This window comes from Aulonocara stuartgranti (assembly GCF_965226115.1).
Source record: "Aulonocara stuartgranti genome assembly, chromosome: 11".
Lineage (NCBI taxonomy): Eukaryota > Metazoa > Chordata > Actinopteri > Cichliformes > Cichlidae > Aulonocara > Aulonocara stuartgranti.
In genome coordinates, this window is record NC_138947.1 from 17,068,729 (window position 1) to 17,084,961 (window position 16,233).

Here is a 16,233-nt window from a genome sequence, read left to right on the forward strand (position 1 = left end):
TATTAACACCAGTCCACAAAACAACAGTAAACTGGCACATCTGCACGTGTTTTGCTCCGTGGTGCGCTCCTCCTCCTTCCCGTCCAAGTGCACAGTAAGTCAGAGTGGACCCGGTGCATTTTAAGCGTTATTCAGCTTCTACTTAGAGGACTTAGATAAACTTGCACAGAAAAGCCCAAACACATCGAGACGGCGTGACACTCTTCCCATTCACATCACATTCGTTCACTTTCATTTGAGCCTTACCAGTGTTGAGCAGCCAAGCCACTGTTACGATGGTTAGAGGGACGCAGTAGTTCCACACGGTCGCGAAAGCCATCGCGGGTATTCCCCTCTGATATCTTTCTTAATATTCCTCTTCCTTTGAGAAATCAGAGTGACATGAACCCGCAGGTTCACCCTCCGACAGCGCCTTTAGCGTCTATGTGTGTGTGCGCGCGCGTGTGTGTGTGTGACAGGGCGCGCGCGTGCGACTGTGCGTGAACGAATGTGTGCTTTGTTAGGCTTTCCGAGCGTAATAGCAGGTCTTTACATAGTAATGCTCCCCTCTCATACACACCCACTTTCTCTCCCTCTGAATCCCCGAATATGACGGCTTGGCCGGTTTTTCTTGGTTACTTTACATTGTAAATATATTGTAAAGCTTGCCAATTGGGCGGTCCTGGATGTCTTTCTAGCCAATTGCAGAGAGCAGGAGCAGGTGGAGGGGTGTGCGGATGTGAGCAAGGGGCTGGGTTTAAAAAAAAGAAATGGGCTATCCAGGAGGAGAGCCGGGGAGGCAAGAGGGGCTGCGTCTTCCAGTTAATTGAAATCAATTCGCTCTAAATGTGATTGATAACCAGCATTAATTTTCCGACTCAAACAACCAATTTATTTCAAATTCCACCCCAAGGACTTAAAAGATGCAAGGCACGCTGATTAAGATGACGGAAATGAATGGTTGTTATTGTTCAAATTTAGGGACAAGTGGTGCAAAAAATGTAAAGTTGACTGTAGGGAGGGAAACGCAGCTTAAGAAACGCGATCATTTGAAAGATGGCACTTCGTTTGAAATTACTGTTTGGCTATTTGGTGGTAGAAACTCCGTGAAACTCAGTGCCAAATCAGTCCAAGCAGTAGCCTCTGGGTAGTTTGAGATTCAATTCTGTTGCAGAGGCTGCTTTGAATCCAATTAATGTGCATAGGACTCATCAAGAAGAACAAGAAACAGACCTGAGTGTAAGCTGTTAAATCACCGTTTACAATGACGGTAATAGCTCGGAACAAAAACTTGGGCTAAGGATGAGCCGGTGTTTCTGATCATCTGTAGTCAGGGCTTATTAGGTCGTGCTAAAGGGGCTCTTTAACTTTACCCTCATGCTGCGGCCACAGTTTGCCCATAATTGTGTTTTCCAGTCAGAGAGCGCTGGTCCATTATGAAAATTGTTTCTCTCTCCACATCTCTTTTTGTCCCCCCTCTAATCTAGTGTTTACTATGGACTTATAGCATCCACGGCTTGAAGGCATCTTTTTGAAACTGTGTCTTTGGCGCCCCTCTCAGGTAACTGCAGGGATGGCACGTCACACGTCTTAAATCTGCTTCCGCCTCTTCTGACAAGTCCTCCAGACACTTTGGTCAGTTTAGTTTGAACAGTCAGGAAAGTTCAAGCAGCCAGAGCACCTGGGCAGTCTGTATTAATATTAATATTTCTACTCTTGACTCCCATAAAGTTGCTTTGAACTCTTACCCCTTAGCTAACCTGTACTAATGGATCTGTGTTAGATCTTAAGGTCCCCGCTTTGGGGTCTCTCCACTGAGAGATCTTATTACTCGACACAAGTTTTAACCTTGTTGTTTGGCGAGGATAATATCTGCCCTACTCATTTCCCAATTCCCATCCCATCCCATTTTTCCCTGTCAGCCTCTCTGCGAGTGTTTGTTCCCGGGTTGGCAGGGAGTCTGTGGCAGCAGCTCCCCCGCACCAGATGGGGCATTGTCAGGAAGTAATGAGGGGAAAACACCTGCTTCTATTGCGAACTCCACTCCTTCATTTTCAGCCATTTGACACAACATATGCAGAATGCACATACAAACTCAAGTGACCGTGACGGGAACAGCAGTAGTCAATGACACAGTGTTACAAATGCCTGGCACTGTAAGGCATTAGTCAGTGCGGTGTCCCGTTTGGTATAAGTCACCTTTAGATATTGGTTTGCGTGCACTAAGGGCAGCTAGGGTACTTGACAAACTGCGGACATAAGTGAGGAGCTATTTAGCTTTAATGCCACAGTACAGATCTGCATCCTTATCCGGACAGGACCTTGCGTGCACCAGACAAAACACTTTTAGGAAATCTGTATGCACTGCACAGCACCTAAGCTGTTGTCCGGTGCTTTATCCATCGAGACACTGTCAAGGTCAAAATGTCACTGTAAACTTCACTTCCCTCTCTCCCGACCAGAGCATTGTACCTCAGGGAAAGCTCCAGTGTGTGAAATTCCTGATACATAATTTTGTGTCTCTTTTTTTTTTTTGGCCGCACATCAGAAGCCCCCAGACCAAAATCCACAAGGGAGCACAGAATGATTTACTCATGACTGACTCAAAGGCCAAAACGAAATGGTGCTCACTGGCATTTAACATTCAGGAGAGCATTTTAAATTCACAACATTGTATTTTTTCTTTCCCCCACTATGAAGCATGTTTCTTTCCCCCCTAAGTCTTTCTGTTGTGGTTATAGTCTCCCTGTCTGATGCTTCCACATTCCTTGGGTTGACCTCAGACATAAAGCAAGCAGAAGTTTGTAGAGTTGGAGAAGAAATACAAGGAGTCTGTAAAATGCTAAACAAAGGAAGGCTGCTGCTGCAGAGCTGAGCTGTACAGGGGGCTTGAATAATCAGTTTAATAACATTATCCTGGCTGTGCTCTGTGGCGCATGCACCCGTTAATGGAGTGTCAGTGTTAAACTGCCGCTTTGCCCATTATTAACAACGGCCTACGGTCAACCACACACGATAATAAAAACCGCATAAAACCCAACATAACTTCAACAGACAAGCGTAATGAAATTCTCAGCATTATGAGCACGGTTATGGTAATAAGCAGTGGTGGTGGTGGTGAGGCACAGCGTTAAGGGTTACAAGGCAACAGAGGAGAAAATTAAAAAGATGAAGTTGTAGTCTGTGATGCTTTTTTTGGGGAGGGGTTGGGTGGGAGACAGAGAAGACTAATCTAGTCTAGTTAAAATAGAACTTACTTGTAATGGCCAACACTGTCTGCCCTTACAACTGACGGGAAAGCTTTCAAGGTTACTTGCCAATGCGATTATTCACATTATGAGAGTTTCTAGTTTGTGAATGCAAGTCCATACACGTGTATACAAACTGACTGAGGGCTGAGTTCTCTGCTTACGGGCAGATGGGAATAGAGGCAAGAATGCACATGCACAGTACTCTGAGTAAAGGTCATCGCTTCAAAGTAAGGTCTTTCAGACCGAAGAGGAAGGTTGGTAAACAAGCTGATGCGAGCTTGAGATGGCATTGGATGGAGAGGATGTGCGGCCAAGCAAGCATGCATGTCCGGCTCTTACCATGTTGTCAATACTCCTCACCCCCTTTAGTGTCTCTTAAATGGAACAAAATCAATGGCACACTGGAGGATGGTAAATAATATTTTCTGAAAGCCATTTAATACCACAGAAAATCCCAACTACATTAAATTAAATATCCGAGTGCAATGTGCTTGAGAGCTGTCACAGTAAAGAGATTACAATAACCTTCTCGAAGACGCTTTGAGCTGGTTCTGCTTTGGAAAACATGAAGGTTGAAAGAGAAACAAATCAACAACATAAAACCTTGTCCTATCACCCAAACGATTCATTCACAATACACAGCTGAGCAATTATGTGTGCAACTAAAAGAAGAAAACTGAATGGAGCATCTTTATAGCGCTGCGAGTAGAATCCTCATCATCATTTTCTAAGAACGTAGCCCGCCATTTTTCACACTGCAGTATACATGAAAGGAAAATTGCCCACCTTTCTGTCCAAGATGCAGAATTGCAGCGTGCGCTCACAAGCCAAGCTGCTCAGGCATCTCTAAAGCAATCACTTGCCCTTCAGTTGATTTTTTTTTGTTTTGTTTTTTTAAATACCCCGCTTGTTGCTGATTTTTATTGTACTCTGCCCTATAATGTCTCCCAATATACCCATTTACTGCTTTATGACATTCTTTATTTTTTTTATGGACAACAACTCCATCTCTCGCTCCATCCTTTCATCCGTTCTCCTTCCACCTGCCTCTGCAGTTACACCAGAGGTTGATTGTCTCCGCAAGTGGAGGGTAGGGACTCCGAGCTTGCTTTGTAGATCGGCTTTTTCTGAGACCGGTCATCACTGGAGAGAGGAAGAAAGGAGAAGAAAGACGAGCATGATTATCAGTATATCGATCTCTCAGTAGGTGCTCGAAAGGTATAAGTGAGGAAGCACTGGAAGCGCACCTGGCTGCTGATATGAAAGTACATTATCCTCTCCCTCTCTTATCTGTATCTATTTGTACACACATGCTTGTATACTCAGCACAGGTTTGTAAAGTTTAGTAGTTGTTTTTAGGCCACTACAAACATGCAGAACTTCTGATTGCTGCAGAATCTTGTGAAAATTCTGCCTTTTGTAACAGTTTTTTTTTTTTTTTTAATCTACATGGAAAAGAAGTTAATGGGTAAAGCTACATTGGGTCACGGTGCACATTAAGGCACTGTCAGCTTTCACGATTAATGGGAGTTCCACTAATTTCCTTATAATTGCTGTAGCCTTCTTTATACTTTTACACTAGACAGAGAATTTAACCTACTGTCATAAGCCCGAGCCTTTGGCGAGTAGGAAGTGCGTGGAAACGCATGGGAGCAAAGGGAGGACGAAAAAGATCAAGGATGAGGTCAAGTGGATCAGGGCTTCTGAGATTGAATTTAATATTCATGATGGTAAATGCCTTTTCAAATAGGTGGAAGTCGGCACATATGTAAAGTTTTTTTTTTTCCATCCTCTCTTTTTCTTTTGAGAGAACAGTCAGAGAGTGAAGCATACACCAAGGTGCACACTGCCGCACACACCTACACTTACACGGTGACCGAAATGACTTTGGTTCACATGATATCACACTAGACAGAGTGAAATTTTGTGGAAATTGCTGTAATCATTTAAAAAGCTATCCTCTGGGTAACAGGAGGGGGAGGGTGACTAGATAAACAAGCACAAACATTCTCTTGCACTGAAGACACACAATCCATCAAATTGTAAACACGCTTTAAAAAGATCACATCTAAAAAGTGAAGACTTAAGATGACAAGACACAAACACGCAGTTGTTTCTTACATGGGTCCCTTGCTGGTCTTGGTCTCTTTGGCTCTGCGGCACAGGAATACAATCATCGAGAGGATGAACACCACAAGAGCTACAGCTACTGCCGAGATCATCAGCATGAGACGGCCATCACTTGTCTCATACCAGTGGGCATCCTCTGTGGGACAGACATGAAGGAAAACATGTATCACACGGAATGCGAAATCAGCAAAAGTATTCACATTCTGCCTCCAGGCGAAGCTTCTAAAGGCAACCTTATGCTTGTTTGTGATAGAAAAGACTGTATTCCTCACAGTTCAAACTGTTACAGCCTGCTTCAAGAAGCCTGCTTGTTACAATTTGCAAGAACTGGCTGATCGGCCCTGTTATGTGCACAATTTCCCAATTTAATGGTAATGTTTGGGGGAAAAAAAAAAAAAAAAAAGAGGGATTTTTCTGAATCCAGCCTTTAGAGCTGCGGATAAAGTAAACACTGAAAAATTAAGATTACGAGTATTGGAGGCAACAACAAATACATGTTGGAGGCAACACGGTTTGATCCCGGTTTGATCCCCGGGCTCTCTGTCCTGGTTGTTGTGTCCTACTGCCTACTGGTTCTGGCCAGAGGGGCCGATGGCGCGATATGGCAGCCTCGCTTCTGTCAGTCTCTGGCTGTGGCTACAACTGTAGCTTGCCTCCACTAGTGTGTGAATGCGAGAGTGAATGAATAGTGGCATTGTAAAGCGCTCTGGGTGCCTTGCTATATAAATCCAATCCATTATTATTATTGGCTTAATTGCATTTTTACAGATTGCATAATTTCAACTATTGGAACTATAAAGCTCCTACTGGGTGAGAGAATAGCATTTAAACACTGCAGTGTGTTAACAGTTTGTAATCATTCACAGATCAGCAATGAAGACGATGAAGACTGATGAGTTTCTGTTAATTGGATTAGCTATAATGTTGTAATGGAATTACTTTTGTACTTGAAAGCAACCATCATGTTTCATAAGATTAAAAAAAAAAAATCACTTATCATGCAGATTTTAGACAAAGGCAAAGTGAGACTGTGCAAGCGCCTAAATACCTAAAGCTGAGTACAATGTGAATGCATGCAAGAATGCATTGATTTGCAAATGAAACTAAAGTAAACTGATTTTTTTGATTGTTTTTATATTTGGAAAAATATAAAAGATTTATATCACTTTATTGCTAACAACAACTTCATGTTTATATTAGGGCTGCCACGATTTGTCGACTAGTCACGATTACGTCGACTATCAAAATCGTCGACGACTGATTTAATAGTCGACGTGTCGTTTGAAGCTTTGTAAGATCGCAAAAGACGCAGGAATAATAGCAGGATTTAAGAGTGTAATAACGGACTGAAACAGAAGATGGCAGCACTGCATGTACAAGGATGCCAGCTGCCGTTAAACCCCGAAGAAGAAGAAGAAGCAGCTGTGTCCCAGAATTCATAGCGCGGCCCAGCTTAGTTTCCAACAATGGCGGTAGCTAGTTAGTTTTAATATTACTCTTATTATTCTTTCTGGGTCACAAAATAAACGTTTAACATATTTTCAGGCGAGAATGTAGCTGTGTAAACCTCAAATATCGGCTCAGTTTATCAGGACACCACATATTTTCAAAAGCGCTCCGACGTTTTCGGAGACGTCTGTTACCCACTAGCTCGATAGCTAGCCGGGGGCTAGGTCACTAGCGCCGTGAGAACACTGGACTCCCAGCAAATTGTTTTCAAACCCACCGCCGTCTTTCGCGACTCAGGTTAAATATATATGAGTCACTTAGATAAATTAAAAATGTTGTTGTTTGGCTTTTTTTTTTAGTATTTTATTTGTTCCTGAGTAAATCGGTTTGGCTGAGATTAAAGTTATAGTTTTTACACAGCTGAATAAACGTCAAGCAGACAGCTGATTATCAGAAGTGTGAGATGCTGGAGAATATACTCCGGTGTCCTGTTATATTTTAGATAGCAAGGAGTTTATTAAACTTTACCAAAACAATCTGCAAATTTCATTAAAATTGAATAAACTATCATATTGTCTTTATTTTTAGTTAGCACCTTAAAAGCTTAAAGCTGTAAGCTAATGATAGTTATATAAGAGCAGATGCTGCTGGTGCAATAAGCTGTAGTTTTACGTCCAGTGGATGATGATCTGATTAGTCGACTAATCGCATAAATAATCGGTGACTAGTCGACTATCAAAATAATCGTTTGTGGCAGCCCTAGTTTATATGCATGGTGTTGGATTACCTGTCTCTTAACAACACTCTAAAGAGACCAAGTGTTGTTTTTAAAGCAAATGTTTTTTACTTTTTTTCTGGTTATGGGATTTCGGCTGCACAGGGTCTCCCTGAACTGTTGGGCTTTTAATTTAACAATGTTCTAAATGTTTGTTTGTTTTTGTAATGAATAGCAGGTCTGAGATGCAGGCAGGCCAGCTTAACACCTGGGTACTTTTACTACATAGTCATGCTGTTGTAATGTGCAGAATGTGGTTTAGCAGCGTCTTTGTTTCCTGAAAAAGTCATCTGGTTGCCACCATGTGTTGCTCTAAAACCATTATACACGGTCAGGCTTCAAGGATCTTTACAGACTTTAATGTTACCCATGCGATGGGAACTAATGCTCCACTGTGCACTGATAAAAAGCTGTGGGGAGATAGATCTACCTTTAAGATTAGGCTTAAAACTTTACTTTTTCATAAAGCTTATAGAGTTAGATCTGGATCAGGTGAGGCTGAACCATCCCTTAGTTGTGCTTCTGTAGGTTCAGGCTGCTGGGGGAGTTTCTGAGCAATTTTTCCTTTCACTCTTGATATATTTATACACCCCTTCTGTATGTCATTGCATTTTGTCTACTCTTTTACATGGTTTGTTTTGTCCTCATCTCTCTATACTCTCCCTTTTCCTCCCTCACTTTTCAACCGGTCACAACCTGTTTCTGCCAGAAGTTTATCCTTCCCACTGTCACCAAGTGCTTGCTGATAACAAATACAACTGAATTGAACAAAAGCTAATTTAGTGCTTCCTTCCCATTTGATGTGGTGACCACAATTGTCAAAAATTATTTTTCATTTTGATTCAGTGAACCAGATTTTGGCATCATTTATGTGCCTCATTTGTAAATTCATTTCTTTGCATGGTAGAGTTTTAACTTGCAAACTATGTTTACTGATGATGGTTTTTAAAACTCTTCCTGAGCGTATGCAATGATTTCTACTACAGAATCATGTCTGGTTTTAGTGCAGCGTGTCTGAGTAGGACCCTAACTTAATTCAGTATTGGATTTCAGATGATAAACGTCCAAATTATTTGCAATTTTATGTTGACTGCTGAGTTTTATGAATGATGAACCCCTCCCGCATCTCTACTCATGAAAGATTTGGCATCTGTGATGCTCTTCTTATACTGAATCATTTCATTTTTTAACTAAACCCAAACTTGAAGCAATTTTCAAACCATTGCCTTAATGTCCTAACTTTTTTGCATACAGAGCTGACAAAATCTTACACTTTCTGATTCGTCAGTTATTGTCGTCATATATTATACCGTCATTTGTACATTATGTATATGTATGATGTCTAAGGGACTATAGGACTTTAGATGTAACAGTGGGAAAATGGCTCATAATGTCTAAATTTCACAACTCTTCAGTAGAGCTCTTCATTTACACACCATCACTTGATATTTCAGTCAAAAGAAAAAAAGGAATCAAAGGTCAGGTAAAACCACAGCTTCTTATAATTACCCTCTTATCCTTTAAAGTCGAGGCAGTTGTACTATTACCATTTGTTTATGATATTTAAAATGTATTATATCCTCAGGTATGACCTTCTTACATGTTTGACATTTTAGAGGTAATTTCTTTTGGGACTTTGTTCCCCCCCCCTTTTTTTTTTTTTTAACGTGAGGTGTTTTAATAAATGTCTTTGTTGGGGCGATGTGGCCTTTTTCATATTTCTTTGTAATTTCTCCTTCAGATACATTAAACCTCAAGCCTGTACTGTACTTCCCATAAATTTAAAGCATCAAAGGTTGGCGTCTCGTATCTGACAACTTCTGCATACGCTCCTGCTGACGTAAAAGTATCCTAATACCTGACCTTTCTGGTGATATTTGACTGCGAAAAGGAAATGGAACATAATATTTAGTTTTGTTTTTGCTCAGGGGATGTTTAATATTGATGGATGAAATTTCCCCTCAGTTACAAGGAAACCATAGCTAGTTTTCAGAAAGAGGAAATGTAGAAAAATCAGTACAAAGGACAAAAGGCCTCACCCAGGTAAATCTTTTCTTACCCGGCAGTACAGTAATGCTGATAGTGCGTCTCTTGTTGAGGGACTCCACAGATGGATGCCTAGCAGAGCAAGTGTACTGTCCTTCATCCATCGCATTCAATTTTGACAGTTTCAGTGAAGAAGAGGGCAGAACCCAGTCACTTCCCTGAGAGAGAAAGACATACGGTGGAGAAAAACAGAATGAAAAAAGGAGGAAAATATGTCTATTTACCAGACTGTTCGCAGCCTTAGGACAAACAGCTAAACACATACAAATTAAAACTGCACTTAGCTGAGCGCAAAAGATGAAACAGAGAACATATACTGCCATGTGACAAAAAAAAAAAGAGAAGAGAAAAAGGGGAATCGTTTTTAGGCAGACTTGTGCAAGGATGGAAAATGAGAGCAAGTGAAATCTAGACTGGAAGAAACAGATGGACTGGTAATGGGACAGAAAGACAGAAATATCAGTGGGTGTTTGATCCTCAGAGAGCAGCCCCCAAAAGTCCCAAATCAAACGTATTTACCTGAGCAATAATCCCAATGAATGAACACACATCACCACAAGTCAATAACCCAGATAACACCATCATCCGCAAAGAATGATGCTGCAACAACACACTGTTAACACAACACATAATGAGATGGCAAGGGAGAAGGATGAATTGTTGATACAGAAATAGCAGCACTATTATGAGATAGAGCCCAACATGGGAGGAAACAAATAATAGGCCAAACACAAGGATTGAAAAACAAATGAGCGTGGAGGAGAGTTTAAAAAAAAAAAAAAAAAAAAACATTACACCATGCAAATGATTTGGCTCCTGGGAGCTACAGTTCCTGCCAAGAAAGTCCATTTCAATTTGAATGGATCTGAATTAAGAGGATTTCCCATAAAGGCCAGGTCTGGCCAAAGCAGCATTTTGTATGCAAATCCACTGGCTCCCAAAGCAGTGGCCTGTTTCTGCCTCTGTCCTGCTGTCATTACCGGGGGCCAATGTGCCCACGGCGGCTGTCTGTCAAACTGTACGCCACTTTCTACCCCACATCCATTTCTGTCAAACACACAGTGGGCTTGCAGACACAGACAGAAAAACTCACACACACGCGCTCACATAAACTGTGACATGAACATATTGTTTGGTCGTATTATTTCCCTGAATGCGTAATTCCTTTTTTTCTAATGGTCCCAAGTGATTTGTGAGCACATACAATACACTGTCACTTCTACTGGTTATAATTATTAGTCTTCATCAAAGTGACAGTGTTGTACATTAAATAGCCACAAAAAAACTTGAAGTATTACATATGATCATGTGGAGGACAAACAGTATTAACAGCATAAAATGTCCACTGAATTGGATTTGGACTTGTAAGCTCATTTAAAACCCGGATTAGCAGTGACCCTTTAACAAGCATATTAACCCTAAGCCAACTTATCAAGAGGAATAACAAAACGGGAAACTTGGCAAGTGTGTCTGCATGTCCCTAGATGTCTTAATAGTTGCATAGCTTCATTACACTTCTTACACAAGTTGCGATTTTGACACCTTGAAAGCATAATATAATTTTCTCACTGTGAAGACTCGGTGTATTTCCTGACTCATCAACTTATTCTTGGACGCCATGCCAGTTGTCAGTTTGGCATTTTACACTGCGATGTCTTAATTTCCCTTGGGCAAGAGTTTCTTCGCTCAGCAAAGAGCCCAGTTGAATAATTCAATGCCGGTTAACCAAACACTGGAAAAAAAAATCATTAGAAATCTATCCGCATAATTGTTTTCAGGTTGACTGGCTCTTGTCTAGACCTCATTAAACTATTAATCCTCTGTAAGTGGGCAAGCTGCAATCCCCAGCGAGTGGTGTGCCCAAGCCAACCGGTCACTTAAATACAGAGCACTTCTTCTGTGAAGGGGATGGAAAGACGGCGGGCAAGGGGAAACAAGTGGCTTGACAAAGTCAGAAAGGGAAACAGAAAAGGAGGAGAGAAAACTAAGAGAGTGCTTGAAGCAAGAAGCCAGCAGAGACTGGGTGAGAATGGAAGAAGACAGGACAGTAAAAAAAAAAAAAAAAAAGGTCAAACTGAGCGGGAGGGAGAGAGTGGTGAGAGAGAGAATGACAAGTTTCCAAAAGCATAATGAGGGCACAGCCACTGTGCACGCTCCCGAGGCTTTCTCACCTCTTTGTACCAGAAGTAGCTCGGCTCCTCTGATGAGCTGGCAGAGCATTTCACCACCACGTCGTCTCCGAGTCGCACCTTCAGCTCATGTGGGGTACCCAGGTATCCGGTGTAGCCTTCCCTGGACAGTGACAGCTCCCCCATATCTAAGACGCAGTCGGGAATGAGAACGTGTGATCGGGCATTAATGAAGCAGGAAATTTAATATAAGCTGAAACAACTTTGTCAACCGTTCAGGCCGTAACTGAACATATGTTTGCAGTGGCAGCAGCTGGTAAACACTCAGATATTTTAAGTATATTTGAGCATAAATGCTCAAGTTTGATTGCCTCCCTGTGGTACAGACTGTACCAAGCGGTCAATAATAATGATAATAGGCTTCATCTTATTGAAGTCTTTAGAGAGGCAATGTTGTGAATAATGGCTCATTTTCTCTTCTATCTCAATAGATGGCCCACGTCCATCCAGCTCTTGGCTTCTTTCCTCCTCTCTCTCTCCTTCGGTCCTACAGTCCATTCTAATCTTTTCCTCATATTGATCACCCCTGTGAGGCTGAGGAGCCTATCAAACAACATTATGGTCGATTCGATGGCCACTGAGAAGTTAGAGGGCACTGAAAATCTGACTAGCTATGCCATGAATGACATTTCTTGAAGCTTTGCATTGATAACGGATACCTTAAAGCTGGAGCCGCCCCGCTGGGGACACGGCTCTGTTTATCTGAAGCGAATGGAAAAAAAAATAAAACAACTGCGGTCAATCTTTCGTAGGTAAGAGTACATATTTGCATCGGAGCTCTACTTCCTGTTGTTTTTGTTGTGCAACCTCTGCAGTGCCATTGTATAGATATGTCTATTAATATTTAATATGTTTTTCTATCCCTCACTATGAAGAGAGCTGTGTCCACAGTGTCTGAAAGATTGTCTTTACCTCCTGCTGGGTGGGAAATATGACGGAAATTGGTTTCGCAGTTTATCTGTTCAATTGTTTTAGACTGTTTACCGGTGTATATTTAGGTGTTTTATCCTCGTCCCTTTGTTAGCAATACTAGTAATCTCAAATTGTCCTGTGTTTTCCTTACTGAAAGTGAAATTCAGCAATACCATGCATTATTTTCTACTCACATATTTATCTAGATTTTTGCAGATGCCTATTTGACATGTACAACACACGCACACACACACAGACGCTATAACGATCTAAGGTTAATTATTTGTCAAAAGGAAAACACAGCGTCACAGAGTCATTGTTCCTCACAGCTCCCACCCACGCCACCCGACACACTCACAATGCACTTTGAAGGACAGGGGCTGCGAGGAGTTGTCTGGCTCGGTCACGTTTTCGTCATTGGACACACAGCGGTAGGGCCCCTCGTAGTACCTTCCTGCATGGGGAATAGACAGCACTAGCGTGTCTGCGAGCTGCTGGATCTTCAGTGAGTAGAAGCACCAATATCTCTCCATAACGGGACGCCAGCCATGCATGTACTGTTAAAGAGAAAGAGGGGAATAAAAAGAAAAAGAGAGGTCTTCTTTTACATTTACTTTTCAGTAATGAAAATTCTCTGCTGCATAATACTTCTTTGAGCTTACATAAGCTCAGAGAAAATAAATTAATATGATAGTTATACACATTAGCAGTCTAAGGTTATACAATAGTAATCACATCCCTAGTGATTTAAAAATGATTTAATTAAACATAAAAAAAATAAAAGTCACGTGTCTTGAATTATTACTTTGCAGCCATCTGATTACATTTGAAATATCATATTCAGGAGGAAAAGTTACATAATCATTGTCATTACTGGGAATTACTGTGGTGGATCATTTTTAGGAGTTACATGTTATGAAGTGATAATGTTTACTGAACTTTTGATAGTTATAAGAAAGTTTAATCTTTATTTTGAAAAACGAAATTTAGGAACAGTAATGAATCATAGCAGTGAGCTCCTTCTCAGGTATACAAAATCTCCAACGTTACAAACAGAGCTGTGACATGCACATCGTGATATTTTTCAAGTGCACTCTTTTCCTTTTTCACCCATCTTCCTCCAGCTCACCTTGGAGTAGACCTCAAAGTGGACCTGGCTGATGTTCAGGTCGGAGTCTGTGTATAGACACTCCAGCGTGACCGTGTCTCCCTCCAAAACTGGCTCAGTTGGCCCTTTGATGACCAAAGACGCTGCATGTGGACAGACATAACAGATGATTAAGTGAGAGGTTGCGGAGGTGGGTGTACCTCCTGAGCACTGCTTTCAAAACAGCTTTCCTCCCGGAGAACCTTGGAGTACTCATAAAAACACCACAAGCACATGACCAACAGGTTTTTCAACTTGACGGATACTGTTGATAACAGAGACTGATTCTCTTTCACTTCAGGCAAGAAGTGCTGCATAACATGGTTTACATATTTTTTTCACAAGAACTGAATGCGAGGCTGGCCTCCGCACACTCTACATAAAACATTTAGCTGCTCTTATGCGTTAGTCTCTCGATAATTCTAACAATATTTCCTGTTTCACTCTGTGTGTCGCAAGGGAAAACCTATCAGTGTGACAGAAGAGGAAAACAAAGCCTTTCCTCAAGAGAACAGATCAACTAAGAGACACACAGACAAGGAGACAAACAGGCGAGCAGACGCCACACGAAGCCCAGGGGCTTCAGCTGTATGAATATATTTATGAAAAAAGGAAGACCAGAACCCCGCTGAAAGATTAAACCAATATCTCATTACAGACGAGCAAATAATATTCAGCTCTTTGAGAGAACCGCATAAAAGTCCATGAGTAATATGAAAAATATTTACCATAACTGCCATGAATCAGGGAGACCACTGCAGCAAGAAGAAGCGCTTTCATGGCTGTGGAAAACAATATCAACACAAATATCTGAGAACACGTCGTGGGCTCCTGCGCACTTTCTCGAAATGAAAGTTTGCTCAGTATTTATGTATAGGAGGGTGTAGGTGTGGCTTTCTTCTTCGTGTGATTTTCAGGAAGCGCGTTCGAAGAAAAGTTGAAAATCCAGCCAGCATTTAAAAAAGTAAACAACCAGTCAACACCAAACCATAAATACACGACTTACTGAGTCTAGTTACGAATATGTTGTGACTCATTTGTCACATACACAAGAAACACTGTAAAGTGAACGCAGTGTAAACTCAGTGAACAAAACAAGGACCGCTGCTGCTGCTCCAATAATGAAATTCACTTCGCGGTGCGTCACTTGTCTCTTAGGGCGGTGGAGTCTGTCACGTCTGAACTCGTTGAGGTCGGTGTTTTGCTGCTCAAGTTCATCGGAATGTGAAAGCACTTGTGACACGTTACCGCAGAGCGTGCTATCTAAAACCGGGGAAGCACAGCGTTTTACGCTTCATTTTCTCTGACCTTTGATTGATTAGCTGTTAACCGGAGCTGAACCGCAGACTCTGTGGGCCTCAGATGCGCTGACCTACACATGTTCGAGTTATATGAATACGCGCAGACAGCTCGTTAAAAACAATGCAAGACAGCCGAGCAAAGAGACTACCTGTCAAAATCCTATAAAATGTTATTTGCTCTCGTGTGCTGTTATGTCTCCATTTAGTAGAATGAACTGGATAAACATAAAAATCCATTTTCCCTAAAAAGCGCCCTGAGGGAGTGATTGGTAATTCATTATCATTGCCGTTTCACTGCATATGTTGTCAAACACTTCATGGTTTAATGTTTTTATTGCATGTTTTTTATTGTTATTATTAGCGATGGTGGCCGTGGTGTAAATGGGCAGTGGACATTCATGGGGTTTGGGGATATTGTGCGCAATATTTTGAGATTACTGTGTATTTGTTCACTGCGGATGAATAAAAACACCAATAAAGTAAAAAGCAACAACAAAGAAATGTTTTGTTAGATTTTTGGCCTTGAAACAACATATTACTTAAAAAAAGAGAGACTACAGTGTCTTATAAAATTATTGAGCCACTTCTCATTACTTTATATTTTGCTGGGAAAATGGGAAAAAGGTGCAGTTGATTTATTGAAACGTACAAACATACATTAAAATAAAGCAAACGTTTTTAAAATTAAATACATTCCTTCTTTATTCTTCAACACAACCTGAACTCTGTTCTTTGTGTTTCTATTATGGTGGGCTTTTCACTGCATTTGGTAGTGTGATTGAGATCAATTGCTAACACTTTCCAGATGGTATTGCATGGTGGATCAAAATCTGTGTTCTACTTTTCTGTGTTCATAATTCCACCAGTTTTCATACAATCCCCAAACGAACTGGCTGAAATGCAGCCCCAAACCGTGACAGAGCATCCACTATGTTTTACAGATGGCTGAGACACTCACTGTTGTATCGCTCTCCTGACCTCCACTGTACATATTGACGAGGAATGAAATTTTTCAGATTCTGATTCATCACTTTATAAGACGTGTTGTCGTTGA

The 16,233-nt window shown here is 41.3% G+C and overlaps 2 protein-coding genes across 2 annotated transcripts in view; both read right to left on the reverse strand.

Annotated features, from left to right (window-relative positions):
* Positions 1 to 679, reverse strand: part of cadm4 (cell adhesion molecule 4) — a 168,533-nt gene extending 167,854 nt beyond the window's left edge. The window contains exon 1 of the mRNA XM_082551642.1: positions 247 to 679. Within this exon, the coding sequence (XP_082407768.1) occupies positions 247 to 319 (73 nt within the window). The 5' untranslated portion in view covers positions 320 to 679. The remainder of the gene's footprint in view (positions 1 to 246) is intronic.
* A 2,967-nt stretch (positions 680 to 3,646) lies between these two features.
* LOC309716870 (CD166 antigen) lies at positions 3,647 to 15,003 on the reverse strand. Its single transcript, XM_082550949.1, has 7 exons — positions 14,607 to 15,003; positions 13,861 to 13,982; positions 13,090 to 13,288; positions 11,802 to 11,947; positions 9,644 to 9,788; positions 5,352 to 5,496; positions 3,647 to 4,373 (listed from the first exon to the last, which is right to left on the reverse strand). The coding sequence occupies exons 1-7, from the start codon at positions 14,656 to 14,658 to the stop codon at positions 4,286 to 4,288; spliced, it is 897 nt and encodes a 298-aa protein (XP_082407075.1). The 5' UTR covers positions 14,659 to 15,003; the 3' UTR covers positions 3,647 to 4,285.
* Positions 15,004 to 16,233: the final 1,230 nt, after the last annotated feature.